Genomic DNA, 21,085 nt, shown 5'->3' on the forward strand with positions numbered 1-21,085 from the left:
GATCAACAGCAGCTAACGTCTCCTGACACTGTCCTTTTCAAGCAAAGCAGCTCTGTGATAAGGGAGAGAGCAGAGACTCTTATCATCTCTAGCGTAGCATCTATACCACGATGCTCTTCCTGGAGGCATGGGAGGGTGTGAGCAGATGAGCTGGTAGAGAGGTGACGGACAGTATTTGAAGCGCCATAGCAAGACTGGACTGGGGAGAGACCAGGGACGGGAAGGAAGCGATGGTTTCCAAGCCGTGCTTCCTCAAGGTGCACACTTTGGCTGTCCCAAATGTCACAATGCACTCGAAAGACATTCTCCACTCACTCCAAATGCAGAAATATTTATTTTGGTTTCCTTCATTGTTTTTTTTTTTTGAAATTCTGTTTTTGGTTTATAAAACATAGAAATAGCCAACACTGAAAGCAAACATTCAAAACCCCGTTGTGACAAATTATCAACTTCCTGTGCAATTAAGAATTACGAATATGAAGTTAGGCTACCAAATAGTGTTATTACAATGACGGTTCTTTAGTGCAAACCCGGTTGTGCTTCAATGACACACGCAGTCACACAGCCAACGACAGTGGCTTCAAATGGATCAACAACAGCTTGGGTAGGTCAGATGTGGCAAAGACTCGCAGTAAAGTGAAATGCTGTTAATTTCCCAGATTAACTTAAAAAATATATATATACCTTGGGAAGTAAATCCCAGGATATGATTTTTTTCCCCAGATTTCTTCACCCCAGATTTTTGGCTTGTCGAATGCATTTCACATAAATCAGGTAGTTTTATAATAAGGATAGTTTCTTATTACTGTCCATTTTAATAAGTACCCACGTGTATCAACTCCCTAAATAGTTTTGAAGACATGCTTTGCCTGAGTTTAATTGGGAGGAAAAAAATAAGCAAGTGGATCACCACATTATCATTTGCTAGGAAAACCACGTTTGGAGCCCAGAGGCCATTGCAGACACGAGCTGGTTCCAAGACGAGCAGGTGGACAGCAATGGAGGCATCACAGTTGAGCATGGCCGATCCAGATCATTCTCTGAAATACCATCTTCATTGCAGAGTCTAAGGCAGGATTTCTTATAACCCCTGGGACAAAGGGGAGGGTGGCAGGAGACCAGATTTGGAGAGGAGTCTGAGAACATCTGTGTGAGCCACAAGCTACTGGCTCAATTCGGGAGCCACCATTTTGTTTTCTGAGACTGGGCACCCACATCGTTCTGAGGAGGGTCTGAGGTTTCCAGCAGGCACAGCAGGGACGGCCTGGAAGCCTTACAAACCAGACAGGCCATGTGAGTGCACTGCATGTGAAGTTGTGAGGGAGGGAAAGGGGCAAGGGGCGGGCAGGGAAGGGGTTAAAAGAAAAATCTCTGGTCCACTGTGACTTTCTTCAGCCTGGACAGTTGTTCTTAAAGGGACAGCTTTCCTCCAGTGTACTGTACTCTTCAGAGCAGCAGACAGCTGCAGAATGTGCAGCAAGCAGCAGACATATCAGAAAGAGCAAGTCCTAACCCCTCAGTTACAAAAACAGGAGACAGAGGTTGTAACACCCACCTTATTGGTTGAAGAAGTCTTAAATAACTTAGCACTTTTATGGGTTCCCCTTTATAATGTTTAAGGCTCGTTTTGGAAATTGTGTGTCCCCAGGATCATGGGCTGCAACACAGGTGACTGTAAGTAAGGCAGTGTTCCGTGCCCTCGACTATCCCTATGGTGAGACCCTGTGGACAAGTCCGGCATGGCATTTCGTTTCCCACACTCGCTGCAGGCAAAGTTACCAACTCGAAGGCCATTGGTACGAGGAGGATTGTGGAGGTGAGCCATTTCTTCTAAGTCTTCTTCCTCACATTAGATCTTGATGGTGGAGTACAGCTCATCTATCTGAGACCTGAAATAGTTCCGGAGTTCTGGCCTTTTTGCCTTCAGGGTTGGAGTCAGAAGGCCGTTGTCAATAGAAAATAATTCCGGGTGCACAGCAATGCCTTTGACCTGTGAATAAACACAGCTGTTAAAGTGGAAGGGACATAAGGACAGACACACAGACATCCCCTAAGGAGTCTAAAGAGAAAGGAAGTTCTCAGAGGGGATGAAGACCATTAAGGCACCAACCCACCCTCACCCTTCACTGTACTTTCTCAAGCAGTGGATGTGGGTTCTGTTAGGACAGAACTCAGGATGGTGTGGAAACCTCAGGGAAGAGAGAAGTGGCTTATTGAGTAAGCACCCTGGCACTGGAGATATAGCTCAGCGGTTAAGAGCACTTCCTGTTCTTCCAGAAGACTCAGGTTCAAATCCTAGAATACAAGGTGGGCAGCTCCCACCTGTCAGTAACCCCAGTCCAGATTTGATACCTTTGGACTCTTTGGCACCTGTATTCATGTACAAATACATATACACATACACACACACACACACACACACATCTTAAAAAAAAACAAAACCTTTACATCAAACTATTCCTAGTCTTTAGGTCCACTCTCCAACTTCTAAAATCTACTCATTAAAAATCTTCAAATCAGGGCTGGAGAGATAGCACAGGGGTTAAGAACACTGGCTGGTCTTCCTGAGTTCTGAGTTCAATTCCCAGCAACACGTGCAAATGCACAAAATACATAAACAAATAGACATTTAAAAAATCTTCAAGCCAGACTCTGTTCTATACTAAATTCATGCCCTTGATCAAAGCCATACCTGTTCAAATGGCTTCAGGCCAGCATCCTTCCCAAGTTTCACCATGTCTTCCATGATAGCTTTATTGATATCCTAATAATGTAAGAAAAATCAGATTATTTTCTCTCATATCTATAGGTGCTGAGGACGGAGTGGAGAGATGGAAGATAGCCGGGACACTTCAGCCTCACCTTGTTCCTGCACAGTTCTTCGAAGGACCCCTGAAATCCTCTCTTCTCTGCCCAGGAAGGAAAGCTCTCAACGTCGGGCACCACAACTGCTATGAGAAAGGCCTACAACACAGACAAGTGACTCACTACAGTTGTTTGCCTGCACCGCAGGCCTGTGGGATTATCTGGTAATATTACGCGAGCTGTCTCTCAGAATGCTATTTCTTTCCAGGGCTGCCTGAGCCCAGATGAGGAACTATCATCCCCAAAGTTCAGACACAACCAGTCACTGGAAATCAAAATCTAACAAAAACGTAATTTCCATTTACTTCAATATGTACCTTTTTACTTGGTTTTGATTTTTGCTTTGAGACCAGGGTCTCATGTAGCTCAGGCTAGCTTTGAACTAGCTACATGGCTGAGATTGACCTTACACTCCTAATCCTCTCACTTCTACCTCCTAAGCAGTAGGATTACAAGTGTGCGAGGCTGTGTATACTTCTGGAAATTTCATATTTAATTAGAATACTAATTTTTGTTTTCAACATTAAATATGCCTGACTTACAACATAATTTTCTCAAAAGAATCATTTAGGATGAATATCCCAGTATGTGGGAGGCTGAGGCAGGAGGATCTCTGTGAGTTTGAGTCTGGTCTACAGAATAAGTTCCAGGACAGCCAAGATGACAAAGAGAAATCCTGTCTCAAAACAAAAATGTAAAACTTGGAGGTGGAGAGAGGACTCGGTAGTTAAGAACACTTGTTGCTCCTGCAGAGGACCTAGGTTCAGTTCTCGACTCCCACACAGGGGCTCACAACCATCCATAACTCCATCCATGGAGTCTAGTGATTTCTTCTGACCTCCACAGGTTACCATTTGGTGCAAACATACATGCATTCACACATATAAAATAAAATTATCTTTAAAAATATAAAACTGTGTTCTATTCAATAACTATTAATATTTTCATTCATAGTTACATTAGAAACCCCGAGTATCTCTATCCCATTACTATTGGTACTCCAGATGAATTTACTAAAGTCAACATGGAGATCCAGAGACTGAAGAGAAACAGCTTTGGAGGACAGGGAGGGAGGGCCACTGCAGTAGTGGCCCGATAGTGGGTCAGTGCTAGTCTAGACCACATTTATAAAGGTCAACGGTACTGACTCCAACTGTCAATCACCTTTCTGTTTTAACTCTTGAGACAAGGTCTCCCTAAGTAACCAGGCTGGCCTCTAACTCATGTTCCCTCCCCCTCCCCAGGGCTGGGACTGTGGGCGTGTTCCACCATGCCTAGTGCCCATCACCTTACAAGTCCCTGTACTTCATGTGACCTCGCACTGCCCAGCAACAGTCTAACCTAGGGAGAGCATACCTGCAAGCTTTCTCCGTGGACAAACACCTGGGCCACGGCTTCACTCCGCAGGTAGATATTTTCAATCTTTTCTGGTGCTATGTACTCTCCTTGGGCTAGTTTAAATATGTGCTTTTTCCTGTCGATAATCTTCAAGGTGCCATTCTGTGTACCAGAGAGGAAGGGGCGACGGGTGAGCTCCGGGCTGGCTTTCCACCATCGTCACTGTACAAGGTATTTGAAGTTGCCTAGGGCCACTTGGCCATGCAGAGAGAGATTCCAGAGCCCATGTGGTTTCCACTTCCCCACTTAGCATCAGACTTATATATTATTTAGCCTCCAGTCTGAAGTGGGGACACACATATCCTGCTCACCAAATGTGTTCCTGACAGCCAGGACATAGTCTTACCTTTTCATAGCACTCCATGGACAAAGACCAAATCTCCTAGGCCTTTCCCACTTTTTAGGGAAGGCAAACGTTTTAGAACTTTGGGAAGTCAGTCCCAACACATATAAAACTGTAGGAATATTTGCAAGCACCAAAATCAAGGCATTACTTGATGTAAAAATCCAGGGCTTTTTGTTTTGTTTTTGGATGCTAAAGAGGAAGCAGCAATGAACTAATATTAGGCGGCAAAACAAAAGCATTGTGCTACAGTAAAAGTCAACATTTTAACTAGTGTGCAGAGAGTATAAGCATGTCTCCTGCAGGAGATAAAGGAGAGGAGAGAGGTGGGGTACAAAAGTCACAGGCTGTGCATGTAGCAGGAGAAACATGTTCCTCCCTGCATCCAGACAAAGCCATCTGCAAAGAAGAGAGGTGTTGACTTACTGGCAGCCATTTTCCAATGTCCCCTGTGTGCAACCAGCCATCTTTATCCAGGGCTTCGGCTGTTCTTGCTGGGTCTTTCAAGTAGCCTTTGAACACATTTGCCCCTTTCACACACACCTAAGAAGAGATGGTCTGTTCACAACATTTACCAGAGATTTCCAAGAAAACTATGTGTGTGTGTGTGTGTGTGTGTGTGTCCCAACGTTTATCTAGAAGGCTTCAGTCCTCTGTTCTATTGGGAATTACCAAAGTCCCATTAGGACCTTGAGAGACATTTCTAGTGCCCCCCACTTCCTTTCCTACTGACCTCAGGAGTAGGGGTAATGCAAGCCTCAGATCAGATGACATCACTTGCATAATTAGGCTTTCTAACCAGCACAGGCAGGGCCATTAGCAGACTGGAGACAAGCCTCACTGGGGCTTGTGTGTCATGTTCTTGGTCCCAAGGAAGGACTAAAGTATCCTGCCTCCAACCCCTGGGAATCAAGCATAAATGTACCTTTGAATTGACCTGCTTGACACCAAGCTCTCCAACAGAACCAGGCTTAATAGCTGTATTGAGTGCTCCCGGAACTGTGCTCCTAACAGCCAGCTATTACAGGAGATGCTACTCACCAGCGACAGACAGGCCCTCACTCACCTCACCCTCACCCTTGGCAGCCAGGTAATTCATGTCTTCCACATCTACAAGCTTTATATAATTGCAAGGCATGGGGGCACCAACATGGCCTACAAAGAAAATGGGAGAATCATTTAAAGCACACTACAATGGTCTGAGGCCAAAGCATGTTTACAATGGACATGCTCCCTCTTAGTAACAGCTGCTATAGAGTTCTGGATTTTGTAATTACAGCCCCCCCCCCACACACACACACCCGGTAAAATAATTTAAGAGAGCTTCTTTCTCAAAGAGAGGGGAGAACACCCAAAAGTCTTCTCAGGACTCTCCCAGTTCTGAGATTTTGATTACATTTTCAACATTTAAACTCTGGCCACTGATCTGAAGGTTGGTTACAGACACCTGGAGCCTTGCCTTCTAAATAAAACTGTTACCTCAAGTCCATGACTGGATTAGCTCCACCCACCCCGGCCTCTACTTGCCAGTGCTGGGACAGGCTTGCACTACCACACCCAGTGTCAAACTTCTTAATGTCCTCACTCTCTAAGAAAATCACAGGTAGCTCTGTACAACCTGATTCTTCTCTGACACATCCTTTGACTCGGGCTGACACAGCCATTGTTTTTAGATGAGTGTGTTTTTACACTGAAATCTATTATTGCCACAGTCAATTTAACTCTGTTGTCTAAGAGAGGGAGGGATCCGGTGTGTGTTGGTTAGTTTTTGACAACTAGACACAAACTAGGTCACCTGGAATGGGGGACCTTGTAGGCAACTCTGTGGGGCATCTGATTAATGAGTGGTGTGGGGAGAGCCCAGCTGAACAAGCCATGGATAGCAGGCCAGCGGAATTCCTCTGTGGCCTCTGCTTCCGTTCCTGCCTTGGGCTCCTGTCCTGGCTCTGCCTTTGATAGAGTATGACTTGAGAGCAGTAATATGAGATAAATCCCTTCCTTCCCAAGTTGCTTTTGGTCATGGTGATTTATCACAGCAGCTAAGCAAACCAGGACAGGGTGTCTTTTCCTAATATAACAATAACAGATACATTAATAATACTTACGCTTTAATAATCTTAACATACAGAGATTGTTATTCTAAATTCTATGGCTGTTAAGAAACCTGATGCTAAAAACTGAAGGTATAACGATGCTTCCAGAGTGTCTGCACTGATTCCTGTAGAATTACAGTATGAGGCATAGATGCTAGGGTCACATTAGTAGATAGTTATTAGATCTATACTATACCAAAGGTCAGGGATGCTCATTAACTGATGTGCAGCAGAGGAACCTACAAAAGGGCTACAGAGAGTAGCATAAAGCTTTGCAGTGTGCTTTACGACCCCACAGCACAATGCTATTTAAGCAACATCTGTAACTTTAACATTCTCAAAGTGTCTCCCAGTTAACACTCACACGGTGTCCATCATACGCCGTTCCTACAGACCTTATCTACTGTAGAGGCCCAACAACCTCTGTGGCTATCGTCTACTATGTTTTCTTGAGATAAAGGGTTTGTGTTCATTTCTATCAGCAGATTCAACACCTGGCTTGGCACATATACAACTGGAAGAGCTACATTTGGGTTAAAACCACCAGCAAATGATGAGAGCCTGCTCAGTCAGTAGCAAATCTGCTGGAGGAGGCACCTTCTGTCCAGATGCCTCTGCTAGGGTGTGTCACAGCCTAAGCACCTGGGTACTGCAACCATTTTCTACCCACCTCAGGACTACTTGCCTGAGGCCTAAGGAGGTTAATGACCCAATCAACAACGAATCCATTTCTAGTCATCCCAACCTCGAACTCCAATGAGGAGTTGGGAAATGGCTCTCCTGCCAACCATACCTGCCGTCCAGTCTCCAGGCAAGCTCAGGCAGCAACCAGCAGTGCACTCGGTCTGTCCGTAGCCTTCATAGAACTTAGCAAGAAACAAGACACTATTAACGCGGGACAACCATGTCTTTGCAGGAAGTGCACAAGAAATCAAGTTTTACTAACTCCCAAGGAATCCTAGCCTCTGAAATCTTTTAGCTTTCAGTTTAGTAAGTACACTCAACAGCATAATACGCACCCCAAACATCTTCCATGTTTACCTTCCTACTCGACTTCCTGTGTCAGGGAAGGGGGAGCCGCCATTGGATGGGTCACTATCTACCTGGTAGTAGCCCTGTTCTGCTGGTCCAGGTTGTCTCACACCTGTCCTGAGTGTCACCACAAACCCCAGCCGCTTTTATGACATCCTCTCAGCAGTGTGTGGTAGGCTTACCTCTGATGACCCATGCCATCCCTGAAGCCACACTCTAAAGACACGGCTCAAGCCTTACCCTAGATAAAATTATTTTATCTAGAGTAAAACACACACAGATTTATTTCTCTAGGAAATCTGGAGCTAACCTACCTTCCAAGCAAACCAAGACATGTTCAGATGAGGGGCTGGGGGCTGGGGGCTGGGGACATGCTGGGTGAACACACGAGTTGGTGGAAGAAGACTGAGCGCAAGTGATCTACTATATACAGACAGGCATAAGCTCGGGGACAATCTCGTGGACCACAGAGTAAAATATACTGTACTCTCTACTTGCTAATAGCTGCGTGCTTTCTACGTGTTCTCACCACACACAAAATTGACAAGTATGTGCGGTAATTTAGTGATTACCTGATGTATTCACACACCATGTTGTAAAAGGAAAACACACATACGTTTTTGCCCGTCAGTGAATCAGCCCATAACATGACGAAGCCTGGGACTATCAGGTGTTGATGAGCCTCACCTGACAGCCGAGCGCCGTCCTCAGAAACGTCAGCACTGTGGCCGACACTGGGGCTGCTCCTGTGATCATCAGCCGAACTTTTCCACCCAGGCTCGACTTGGAAGACAGAGAGAAGTTATAGAGTTACACATGCAGAAGTCAGAGGTCCTCTGTCACACACTTGCTTAGGTCCCCGTGTCACAGCCAACCAGCCTCCCTGCAGCTGGCACGGGCAGCTTGGGATAGTGTTCACATCAGGACCCAGGACCAAGCTCATCCCTCCTGGAGCTGTACATTTCCTCCTAGCAGACTTGGTGCTAAGGCTCCGCTGCTGGGTGACCTAGGGATCAGATTTGTGGCAACTCCTACATTTTGGCATTTGGGACAGCATCTGCTATTACACATTCTTAATCTCAGGTTTAAACCGTTACTTCTGGAGTGGCAGACTTCCAGAAAAGCGGAAGGCAGGCTAAAATACCCCAAATCCTTCCACCTAGACCAGTTATTTTCTCTTGACTTCATACCACCTCCAACCCTGTGGGCCTGCGTGTGTGTGTGTGTGTGTGTGTGTGTGTGCGTGCGTCTAAGTGGTTGATACCTCAAGGCTGTGTGCATGCTAGGCAAGCATTCTACCGCTGAGCTAGCTGTGTCTCTACCCCTCTTTTTAGTTTGCAAGTAAGTCTAAGTTTTGCAAATGGGTTTCACTAAATTGCCTAGGCTAGCCTTGAACTTGGAATCTTCCTACCTAAGCCACCTAACTGGGGTTATAGAACTGCATCATTTCCTGCACCCCCTCCCACACACACACACACTTTCCATGGGAAATATGAGAGGGGAGTGTATCTGCTACCTGTATCTTGTGAAAGATGAGTTTATCCCACAGGCTGTTGTTTCTGACGATGCCACTGCGAAGCTCTGCCTCTTTCCTTTTGGAGGCAAAGTCCAATAGCCATCGCTTCACTGAAGTGTTTGCTTGTCCAAAAATCTAATGAGGCAAGAAGTAAGGTTTTCACATCTTCTAAGACAGACAAAACAAAGAGGGGGGAACAACAGTGTGCTGGATATTGTACCTAGGAAACTTGTGGCTGCCAGAGGGGTGGACACTGCTCTGGAAAGCTACTGACCAGACCCTCTAGCTATTAAGTGTAAATCTACCCTGTGGCCCAACTCTACAAGAAATGAAAACATGATCACAGAAACCTGCGTACAAGTGTCTACAAGGAAGGAAGGATATTTCCAACAGCCAAAAGCTGAAATCACCCAAACGACCATAAATGAAGGAATGGCTAGATACCATGTGTTCTAACCATACACTGGAATAGTAGTTGGCTATAAAAAGCTATAAAATACTGAAATGTGTATTTTGAAGGTATGATACTGGTTGCTTAGGAGTCTAGGAGGCAGGAGGGTGGGGTGATAAAGAGTAGGTAAAGAACCCCAGGGTTCTTCCCTGGGGTGTTGGAAGTGTTTTAAATGGTAGCACCAGCACCGAGACTGCTGAACTAACCATCCACGCTCTGACTGCTTGGCTGGATCCTGGGCATGCACGAGGTGGAGCCCCACCCTCAGGGCCTGCAGTACACACCTCGAGAGGGCAAACTGTACATACGTGAAATTACATCTCAGTGGAACTGTTCAAAGGCTTTTTGAAAGAACAGACTTAAAAACTAACAAGATTCCTAGAGATGACAGAAGCCTCCGGGAGAAGAGTAAAGTACTAACAGTACCCAGCTGAAGACTGACCACGCATGGGCTGAGCAGTCTAGGCTGAGGTGGCAGAAGCCACATCTTCTCAGTCCCTGCTGTGGCCTTGGCACTTCTCTCAGTGCAGTGAAGTGACAGTTCAGGCACAAGAGGGTTGGGGGGACAATTAATAAAACCATCTCATAGGTATCTATATGCTCCATTTAGCACCTGGATGAAACAGGGAGAACAGTCTGTTTTTTAGATGAGAGTTGCCAATCAGAGACCAGGAAAAAGTAAACTGACCCTGCACCTCCCAGCAAAAAACCTACAGTGTGCTGTGTGTCTCCTCTTACCAACAGTTCTGTGCGGTAACTCAGTTCTACTACTGTGGAGGTGGACACGGACATTCTATGGGAATGAGCAGACGGATGGCCACAGAGGGTGCGTGGCTGACCCCTCATCAGATTGGCCCCAGGACTCACAGCCCCACCTTCTGTCCCCTACCCTTTCTTGCTTGGGACTCACTCTGTCAAACATCCGGTTCAGCAGTCGGGGAACCACGGGGAAGATGGTGGGCTGAAGCACCTTGAGGTCGTCCATAAGCAGCCTGATATCTCCTTGGAAAAATCCTATCTTAGCTCCGTGACACAGCATTACACACTAAGAGTGAACACAGACAGCACACCTGTCAGCATTGCAAGGAGTCCTCCACTGCACTCTGACACGCAGCAGGGGAGCCTGCAGGGTTAAGGTTTCAAACCAGCTTCCAGAAGTCTTTAGACTTCCTAAATATGGGTAGCTTCCTCTTTTTTTTTTTTAAAATATGTTTGCATGTACCTGCCTCTGTACAGACATGGGAACTTAGTATTTCCACCATCCCAATGATACAGGAGTTAGTGTAAAACCAGGGGAGGCTCTTCCTAATTGTAAGGAGAAGGGCTATCTGGGGCTAACAAGCAACAGCTGTTGGATGGGTTATGTGTTATACATCTCAAATATTTTTAGCCTTCCAGGAACTTGAGAACGTATTTATTCTCAAAATAAATACCCACTGCCTTCAAACTAGGCTTATTAAAATCTCATTTCCATTTTTTTGTATTTAAGTAAAACTTTTTGAAAATACACTGAACCGGCTGGAGTCAGGACTCCAAGTGGGTATGGGCAAGTTTATACCTCATGAGGCTCTCCCTCTCTCCTGCAAAGTGTAATGGCCACTTAAATTAGACAAATCACCTGCCTAAATTAAGCTAAAAATTAAAAGAAAAATTTCAAAAGATGACAGAACAGCAACAGTTTTAAGGCAGAAACTAAAAAGTATACAGTGAGGGATGGTGTGATGGCTCTGGGGGTAAAGGTGCTGGCTAGCCTTGTCCCAGGACCTGAGTTCAATCCCCAGGCTCCACATGGTGGGAGAACAGAACCTACTCCTACAAGCTGTTCTTTGACCTCCGTGCTCACCCATATTCGTACACACAAAATAAAAAAATAAACAAATGGAAAAAAGCCACGTACATCTTGTACAGTGTACAGGGAAATGGAGAGAAGACAGGAGACTCTAGAAGCTCAGGGGCCACTTAGTCAAGGTCACAAAGTGCCAGAGAGACCCTGTTCTACAGCAAGGGGGAAAGGCAGGGACCACCAACTAAAGGCTGTCCTCTGACCTCCACATGCACACAATGGCGTGTGCAAGTCTGCGCCTCCACAAACGCACACCTCCTCCTCTCTCTCTCTGTCTGTCTTTGCCCCACCACCGTGAACAAACAAACAAAAGAAAGAAAAGTACAGAGGTTCTCTGGTAAGCACTGAGGCCGCCAGCCTGTGCTCCCAGCCGCACCTCTAAAGCCACAGGCAGAACCTGTGGCTCACTAATGACTCACGTGATATCACAGCATACTTTTTTTTTTCTTTTTGGAGACAGGGTCTCACTGTGTTGACCTGTCTGGACTATGCAGATTAGTGCAGCCTTGCATTCAGAGAGTCTCCTCTGCCTCCTGGGTGCTAGGATTACAAGTCTGTGCCACCAGCCCCAGCTTCTCCAGGTGTTCCACTGTTTGTAGGACATCTGGCCCCTTTGACTACTGATAGTCACTTGAGATGCTCCTACTCACCATCTGCTGTGACTAACTCTGTGTGAGCCCTGGAGTCCAGACTCCTGTTTGCGTCCTTGCTTTCAACACTTCTGTGTGTACCTGGAAGGGGAACTGCTGGACCAGATGGTACTTGTGTGTGCACTTCATAAACTTTTAAGATCCTGTGACGTGCAAGGAGCAAAAGACGGAGGACAGACCCTGATGCACCTCCATCCTTTTGAGAGACACAAATCCTACAGGGCAGCCGTCAAAGTGTCCTCTGTCTGTTAGACAACTGTTTCCTGCATCTACCAGAGTCCTGGCACACAGATGGGTCTCAGGAAAGGTTCAATAAGGAATACACGTTGCCCACTGTTTTTATTCTAGTAAAAAATAAAAATTGTCCAAGAAAACAAAAAGAAGGATCCTTGTGTATGTGCATGTGTGTGTGTGCCTGTGCTTTCATGTGTGTGTGCAGGGGTATGTATAGGGGTGCGTGTGTGCGCGCACGTGCCCTTATGTATGTCAGAGGACACCCTCAGTGGTGTTCCTCAGGAGACAATCTGCCTTGTTGTGAGGCAAGGTCTCTCTCTGACACCTGGGACTCACTGACTAGGCTAAGCTGGCTGACTAGCAAGCTCCCAAGGTCTTCCACCTCACCAATGCTAGGCTGACAAGTTGCCACCACAACTGGTCTTTCACATGGGTTCTGGGGACAGATTTCTGGTCTTCATACCTGTAGGACAATCACTTACCAACTCAGTTATCTCCCTGCCCTTGGTCAGGTTTTAAACCAGGTGCACAGATATGTATAGAGAACCCAGGCAAAGGTCAGTTAAACACCACCCTTCTTCCCCAGGGCACATAGAATATTAGTGAGAAGATTCAGCCAATTTGTGTATCAGTGAGAAGCACAAAAGAAGCTTCTTCCACAACAGGTGCCTCCAAGTCAACGAATACAAAACCTTTCCTTTAGAGATGGGACTGATACGGAGACTCTCATGTGCCAAGAGTGAGAGAGAGACCTTGGAACACTCAGTCCCAAACGGGATGTCTCCATCAAACCCTCCCCTCAGCTCAGGGAGCTCTATGGAAGAAGAGATGGAAAACTGTTAGAGCCAATGGGGACAGAATAAGGCCTTCTAGACACAACAGGGCTGACACACAGGTGACCTCACAGAGACTGTGGCAGCATGCACAGGACCTGCAGCTCCTAAGCCAGATGAAGGCCCAGCATTAAGGAGTGCTGAACACAGGCCCCTTATCCCTAACTTAGAAGCTATCTTTGATTGACAACTATTCCCAGGGGAAAATTAGTTTCCTCCAAAGAAGTTTAACCAGATATACAAATCACATAAAAGGGATGCCCCATGCCCAGTAGTAGGTGACCAACACACAATAAAACCAAAGTTAATTTTGGAGCTGTTTTGTCTCATAATGCTTTTTTTAAAAAAAACTTTACTGGTCTTTTATCTATCATGATTTCTGATTTTTGTGTTTTAATGGGTTTTGTGTGCCAGTGTGTGTACCTGTATATGTGGTTTTTGTGACCTGTCTCTTCTCTTCTCAATCTCTCTGTGTCTCTGTGTGTGTGCGTGTGTGTATATGTGTGTGTGCCTGTCTGTCTGTCTGTCTGCTTTGTCTTATTTTGGTTTGTTGGATTTGTTTTGTTTTGTTTTGTTTTTTACTGGTCTGTTTACTTTCTAGAGGGAGAGAAAGAAGGCAAGGATGACTGGGGAGGGAGTATGTGGGAGATGAGGAAGGGGAAAGAGTTCAGAATATACTGCATGAAAAAGTTATTTTCAATTTTAAAAAAAGGAAAAAAATCTTCCTCTAATTGTTCACCTACAACTGTGTCCTTAGGGCATTCTTTGAATGTTCAGACTCTGGATTTTCAACTTCAGGATTAAAGTTCAAATACCCAATATGGATCTAGAACAAGAGCTCATATTCTTTCTAATAACCTGTACTGCTGCTCCAATAGGGCTGAGTGAAGAATCGTGTGTGTGTGTGTGTGTGTGTGTGTGTGTGTGTGTGCATGTGCACTCAAGAATGTGTAACTGGGTGTGTATTTGTGTGTGTGCACATGCACGTGTGTGCCTGTATATCCACATGTGTGTGTGCATGTGTGTGCGTGCATGCATGTATGTGTGTATGTGTGCATTTGTGTGCATGTGCAGGGGCTGTGCACCACACTTACCTGTAGCTGCTGCTCATACATGTGTGCCAGTGGTAAGTAGGAAATCTGTGTGTCACTGGCATTCAAGGTCAGTGCACTCTGGAAGACAAAAAAACTTAGCGGGGCGCACGCAGACAAGGAGGGAGACACAGCAAATGCCTACCTCTACAACGGTCTCAAACATATGGGCGAGAGGCAAGAAAGATATCAGAACATCATCTGGGGAAGCGATGAATGAACTCTGAAAGCAAGGACACCAGCAAGAAGAGAAAAGTTAAGACTTCCAGGATGCCTCCCATTTCCCTCAGAGCAGGGCGCACAGTCTCTCAACACTTAGAACAACCTCTTCTGTCTGCATTTTTTTTGCACTAAAGAATAAGAAGTAATTTCCTTCTTTAGTATTATTGGGGATGGCACTAGGGCAGTGCACATGTTAACAAGTGCTCTACCACAGGGCTGCATCCCCTGTCCCAAAGCAACACTCAGTCAAGTAGAGTGGAAATCATTCCCAATAACCAGGCATAGCCACTTCGGAACTACTGCCCACCTCCCCATAAAGAAAATATTGCCCCAACTAGAGTGTTGAGAGATTGTGTGCTCCTTGTGCTTCCTCTTTCAGTTAACACCCCAGTACCAGGCAGGTTCCACTGCCCCTTAAGCAACATAAGGTCCACTCCCTGACAGGACAGCTCTGTTATATTGCAAAGGGAAGCAGGAAGGTTTCCCAGGACCTTGGATTGATGGTATAAATGTTCTAGTGGATGAGCTGGAACAACATCTTTATCTTTGAGCCTCCCTTCACGTCAGGAAAACACGCAAAAGTGTTTACTGCAACCTCAAGTCTGGCTTGAAGAGATTCGCTCTAAGATCCCGACCAAGATGAGCCCACAGGCAGACTAAGTGTGGATGCCTGGTTGTCCTCAGAGTGGGTCTTCTTAGGGATGGGTGTATGCAGTTAGGGCTTGCACGTAAGTGCATGTTATTAACACAAAGAAGGCTCGCTCACACACTTGCTGTCATGCCAATCAGACATGAGGAGAGTGTGAGTATATATATGTTGGGGTGTCTGTGTATGTATGTGCGTGTGCGTGTGTGTGTTAATGTGGACTGAAGTGAAGCCAGGACCTCAAACATGGAAGGCATGCTTTCTACTGCTGAGGTACATTCCCAGCACCCATATTTTAAAAATTTCTGATAAACCACAAAAAATCATGCTGGTGCTGTGGTTATAAGGTTTAGAAGTTGGCAGTGCTTCTTGATAGTGTAACTGTTTTTCAGTGAAGTTCTGTCATCTCAAAGACCCCGAAGGTCTACTGGAAGATTTGAATTTCACTTTAAGTGTTGAGCTTTGACAATACAGCACACACACACCCCCACACACAAAGGTTAGGGGGTGAGAACAAGAAATGTGAGAGTGGGGTAAAACCAAGTGGAAGCATCCTCAAAACTCAGCCCAGCATCCACCAAAGAAAGACGTCCACTTCTCTAAACTATTAGGTGCAGGCAGTCTCCTGCCACAGGCAGGGCTAGAGAACACTCCCAAGAGCCTGCAAAAGCATACCGTTAAATGTATGCTTTTAAAAGACGCCACCTTTGCAAAGATAGGCATGCACGCTATCTTTGGAGTTAGGGACTGAGCTCTGTCCCCCTCCCAAGTTCACACAGGACAGTCCTAAGCCCCACGTGTTGGGGATAGGCCCTGATATGACTAGATTTGGGAGTGAGTAACCTCTGACCCAGCAGCCTGGTCTCTCTAGAAGAGAAAGGGACACCAGAGGACCCAGAAAGAGGCAGCCATCTCTGCAAGCCCTAAAGAGAGCCCTCACCAACAACCAAACTTGCTGGCGGCTGGTCCTGGACTTTCAGCCTCCTAAACTGAGGGAAATGAACACGTGTCGTTTAAGCCACTTGGGCTGTAGTGCTTTGTTATTGGCAACCCGTGCAGACTAAAACCTGCGGACAGAAACCCTTAAGAGGGCATGTAGTTAACTAGAGTTTCAGACTTTAATCCTTCTTATACAATGGAGTCAAACAGACCACAGGACAGAACAGTGATTTTAAAACCTTCAGCTAGCTGTCTTTCACATTCATTGGTAACTTAAAGAAAATTAGGTTCCTAACACGTTAGTAAAGGCACTGAAAGGTTTCTCCTTTGTCTTTTCCTAAAAGTAAAGGGTGACATTCAAATATTCCTCCACATGAAAGCCACCAAGAATTCCATCTGGTGATTCATCCTAATGTCACAGTAAGGCTTATGGGCTTAGATCCACAGGTAAAGCATCTGAGGGAAGGGGGCTTCTGACCTCACTACAAATCCATCTCATTCACACCTCAGTGCTCTTACATACAATGTGGACCTGTTGGAGGAAGAGGAGGGATTTAGTTCTCTCTCTCTCTCTCTCTCTCTCTCTCTCTCTCTCTCTCTCTCTCTCGGGGCCTAAAGTCAATCAATGAATGTGGAAAAACCATGATAATATTCTTAAGAATTACCTCTGTTGCTTTCATAAAACCTGAGCAATCGTTGATAATGTTTTGGTGAGTGACCATTGCTCCTTTGGGGTTGCCTGCAGAGCACACAGGAAGGAGAACAAGGTTAGATATTCCAGCCAAGAATGGCAGAAACCCTCTATCATCAGGGCTTCAGATAGCTCTACCAAATGGCCAAACTGAGTAATACTAAATTTCTGAGCAGCCTGAGATCCTTCAGAGAAAACTCACTATCATGAAATTACCGTAAACATTCATTAAAATCTTCACGTGCATCAACGGGGGAAGAAAACTGGGGATCTTCTTCTGCCAAGATACTGACGGAGTACATCTGAGGCCACGCTCAGTGATCTGAGTTAACTAGATGCTCGCCCTGCTCAGATCCCGAGACTGTCTCAGAGCAACAGGATGACCTCCTTGGTCCCTGGCTAGCTCGCGTTTTCTTGCCCCCACCTATAATTAGTTAATACATTATCTAAAGGGGGAGCAGAGATCATGGATTTCCAAATACTGCTTTGAAGCCAGTACATCTCAAAATATACCTGTGGTTCCACTTGTGAAACAGATTATCGCGAGATCTTCAGGTTCTGGAGGCTGAGGAAAATGTTAAAAAGAGAGGGTAGGAATCAGAATAGAATAGATCAACCGACAAGGTATCACATCTGCATTTCCAAGTCTCCACTGTGACTGGATGTTGCAAGGAACAGCGCTGTAGAAGGCTGTAGAACTGCTTACCTTGGGCTTCGTTCTGTTCACTCCTCCAAGGTCCTGAATTAGAAGACAGAAAGAAAAACTTCAGTATTACGATTTTCTAACTATGAAGAGTATAAAGTCAGGGCTGTGGAGATGGCTTGGCAGTTAAGAGCACTGGCTGCTCCAGGGGACCTAGGTTCCAGTCTAAGCACCCACATGGCAAAAACCATCTGTGATTCCAGTGGGTCAGTTCTAGGAGATCTGATGCCCTTTTCTGAACTCAGTTGGTAGGTACCCACATGTGCTTCAAATACATGCTGGCAAAACACCCATACACATAAAAAAATAAAAGAAGGAAGCCCCTCCCCACCCCAAGTTACTGCCTTTACTGCAGACTTCACTCACAGCTGGCTAAACCACCATTTTCAAATTAAATGCATTTGAGCAATGTTAAGTAACAGAAGCCATAGTATGTACTGTTGTAAGAAGCCATTTTCCAGTTGTCCATCTCTTACATAAAAGCACATATATGGCCTTGGAAATGGGATTGATCTCAAAGACAGAGACGTCCTTTGCGTTATATTCCAGCCTCCCTCTCCTTTCCTCTGACAAAGCCTCCTTTTTAACAAAGCCTTGTGTTTGAAACTAAACCTGCTGATTCTCAGCACCCTCTGCCATCAGAGAATGTACTCACTGATGGCCTGGCTCGGCCTCAGTGAGCTCTCCCCACACATGAGAAGGACTAACCCTCCTCCCGATCTATACGCTAGCGAGGCTGCTCAGCTATGTACGCTCCATACTCAGGGAAGAAGGATTCGGGCACTCGGAACTGAAGCAGGCTGCAGAAGGCCGGGAGGGCGCTCCGGAGTGAGCATTAAGACAGAGCTAAGCTTTGTCTCTAGAAACAGCTGCTCCGTGAAGACTTCTGCACCAGGCATCTACTTCGGTTTACTGCATTAAGTAGCCTTCATATCCATTCAGGACAAAAAGAAAAATGAAAAAGAAAACAACCTTATACTCTTTTCTTAGTAAAGGTGGACAGCAGCTTGAGAATACATTGGTACCTGCCACAAAATGCAAATGAGATGGACATGTTCAGGGCTCACGGAACCCCACCCAGCAGACCTTTAATCAATTTAAATTACATACACTATAGACCACAGATTAAAAACAAAACACTGGTGTCTAATTAGAAGTCAACTAGGGCTGGGCACTTATGCACACACCTATAATCTGTGGCAAGAGGAAGGCTTGGCCCTAGAAGTTCCAGATCAGCCTGGGCAACATTCAATGCCACCAGCTCAAAACAAAACACCAAAAGCCACCCCACAGTCAACAAGGAGCTAAAGCATGGGACTTCTGCAGAGTATTTTCCATATACTCTTCACTGACTTCAAATTTCTACTCATCTATTCAAATTTTCTCCAGCTTGCTGTTGTTGAGGCAGGAGTTCGTTCAAGTAGGCCGTGCTGATCTCAAAGCAGCTAGGCGGCTAACAATGACTGTGAAATCACCCCTCCTACCTCCACTTCCCAAATGCCGGCACCACAGCCGGCACCACAGCCTGCACCATCAGGCTCCGCTGAGCTGTCAACATTCCTAAGTGACTCCTAGTTCCTCAGTTGATGCCCAGTAAGGTATAAAGCCACAATCTCATGCAATTTGCTTTTGATGTATGGGAACAAACATGACCTCCACTGGTGTATTATTTGCAGCGATGGCTTCAGAGCCTTAAGTTTGTCTTGCCATTAATTAGAAAAAAAATGATTCCTTTTAAAAGTGGTCATTTTAGGTTAAAAATGAATGAAGCTGAGATCTAGTATATGGTAAGTATATTGGAGTATCTATGAATAACAAAATTTGTAGCATAATGAAAATGCATAAAATAAAAATAAAATACATGGCTGGGTATATGACTATAAATACAGGAGTAAAGTCATGCCTGCAGCAGATGAGCTAAAACTCTAACCACTGGCTCTTCATTTAGTAGGAAGGTGGGAACATGGCTGTATGCTGTATTACTCAACAGTCTGTATGTTAGAAATGTTCATAATTAAGATATAAAGATGCAAATATTCCAAAATGCCTATGTTCTACCTTGATGCTACAAATACAGGTATTATTGTAAATGCAGATTAACGTAAATGACCCCCAGGATCAACTATAATGTGAACTTTACATTCTTCTCTTCTCACTTTTGCTTTACAAAAATGTCTAAAATGCATAAATTACATTATGCAGGTTAGTGTAAAACAGGATTTCAATATAAGCTCCGGACTACAAGCCTTCATTCATTCATCAAGTAATGGTTTCATTTTCATGCAGGGGTTAAAAAGGCAAAAGGAAAGAACATGTTATGTGTGCCTCTCAGAAGAGGGGACCAAAAGGCAGTTAGGGGAAAAGATTTCAATAGCATGAAAGATTACAAGTGAAAAAACAAAAACAACGACAAAAAAAAAAAAAAACCCACTCCAGTATAAAATTCTAGGTAAAAGGCTAGCTACACTCTAAAAGTGAAGCCTAGGCAGAAATACATCTGGAGTTGTATTGTATACACCGCTGCATGCACGTGGACTACCGGTTCCTCAGCAAAGGTTCCACAGGCCCTGCTCTGTACCTCTCATTCTCTACAGAAGGTAGAGAACTAATAAATTAGGAATTAAAACTGTTATGTATAAGAGTTTCACAAAAAGATTTACGCCTTAGTGACAGCACAGCTTCTTCTATGGAATCTATTACCTATGAGGCACATGTGACAAGGACCTTCTGCTGGCTTCCTTGCTTCCTAACCCAAGGCCAGTCAGTGTTGGGGTCAGATCATATGTACCCCACTGATTCTAGAATGGTCACGTTGTGCCTAAACTGAAAATATACCATTATCAAACATAAGAAAGAGATAAATAAATAAGTCAAAAGATGACAAGCTAAAGTCATCTGAGAAAAGGAGACCTTAATTAAGAAAATCCCTCCATAAAATCTGCCTGCAGGTAAGCCTATAGGAATTTGTAAAATTAGTGATCGATCGAGGAGAGCCAGCCCTTGCTGGGGGTGCTATCCCTGGGCTGGTGGTCCTGGGTTCTATAAGAAAACAAACTGAACAAATCATGAGGAGAAAGCCAATAAGCTGCACCCTTCTACAGTCTCTACATCAGCTCCTGCTTCCAGGTTCTTGCCCTGGCTTCCTTCAATGATGAGTAGTGATGTGGAAGTATTAGGCAAACAAACTCTTTCCTCCCCAACTTGCTTTTGGTTATGGTGTTTCATCACAGCAATAATAATCCTGATCAGGACAGAAATTAATCAAGAATCCATGATTGAAATTCACTAAGATCTATAGAAGAAACCAGAGAAAGAAATGATGAGGGAGGGCGCGATGGCTCAGTGGAGGCACTAGCCGATCAAGACTGACCGCCAGCACCCAAGTGGTGGGAGAAGAGAATCAATTCCACCAACCTGTCCTCTCTGTCCTCTGATATCCACACATGTACCATCACACACACACACACACACACACACACACACACGCCGAGAGAGAGAGAGAGAGAGAGAGAGAGAGAGAGAGAGAGAGAGAGAG

The 21,085-nt window shown here is 45.2% G+C and overlaps 1 protein-coding gene across 2 annotated transcripts in view; it reads right to left on the reverse strand.

The window, feature by feature from the left end:
- Positions 1 to 308: 308 nt before the first annotated feature.
- Acsl1 (acyl-CoA synthetase long chain family member 1) overlaps positions 309 to 21,085 on the reverse strand; it is a 63,605-nt gene continuing 42,828 nt past the window's right edge. Inside the window, exons 8-21 of one of the 2 annotated variants that reach the window (XM_028757719.1) lie at positions 17,554 to 17,586; positions 17,361 to 17,412; positions 16,822 to 16,895; positions 14,353 to 14,430; positions 10,609 to 10,743; positions 9,248 to 9,382; positions 8,419 to 8,514; positions 7,493 to 7,565; positions 5,673 to 5,761; positions 5,033 to 5,149; positions 4,222 to 4,365; positions 2,863 to 2,964; positions 2,693 to 2,764; positions 309 to 1,990 (exon numbers count right to left, since the gene is read on the reverse strand). In XM_028757719.1, coding sequence (XP_028613552.1) covers positions 1,850 to 1,990; positions 2,693 to 2,764; positions 2,863 to 2,964; positions 4,222 to 4,365; positions 5,033 to 5,149; positions 5,673 to 5,761; positions 7,493 to 7,565; positions 8,419 to 8,514; positions 9,248 to 9,382; positions 10,609 to 10,743; positions 14,353 to 14,430; positions 16,822 to 16,895; positions 17,361 to 17,412; positions 17,554 to 17,586 — 1,341 coding nt within the window. In that variant the 3' untranslated portion in view covers positions 309 to 1,849. Of the gene's footprint in view, positions 1,991 to 2,692; positions 2,765 to 2,862; positions 2,965 to 4,221; positions 4,366 to 5,032; positions 5,150 to 5,672; positions 5,762 to 7,492; positions 7,566 to 8,418; positions 8,515 to 9,247; positions 9,383 to 10,608; positions 10,744 to 14,352; positions 14,431 to 14,494; positions 14,573 to 16,821; positions 16,896 to 17,360; positions 17,413 to 17,553; positions 17,587 to 21,085 lie in introns of both variants that reach the window. The other variant, XM_028757718.1, reaches the window with a different exon arrangement.

The sequence above is a fragment of the Grammomys surdaster genome, unplaced genomic scaffold (genome assembly GCF_004785775.1).
Source record: "Grammomys surdaster isolate TR1022 unplaced genomic scaffold, NIH_TR_1.0 126178, whole genome shotgun sequence".
In the NCBI taxonomy this organism is placed as follows: domain Eukaryota; kingdom Metazoa; phylum Chordata; class Mammalia; order Rodentia; family Muridae; genus Grammomys; species Grammomys surdaster.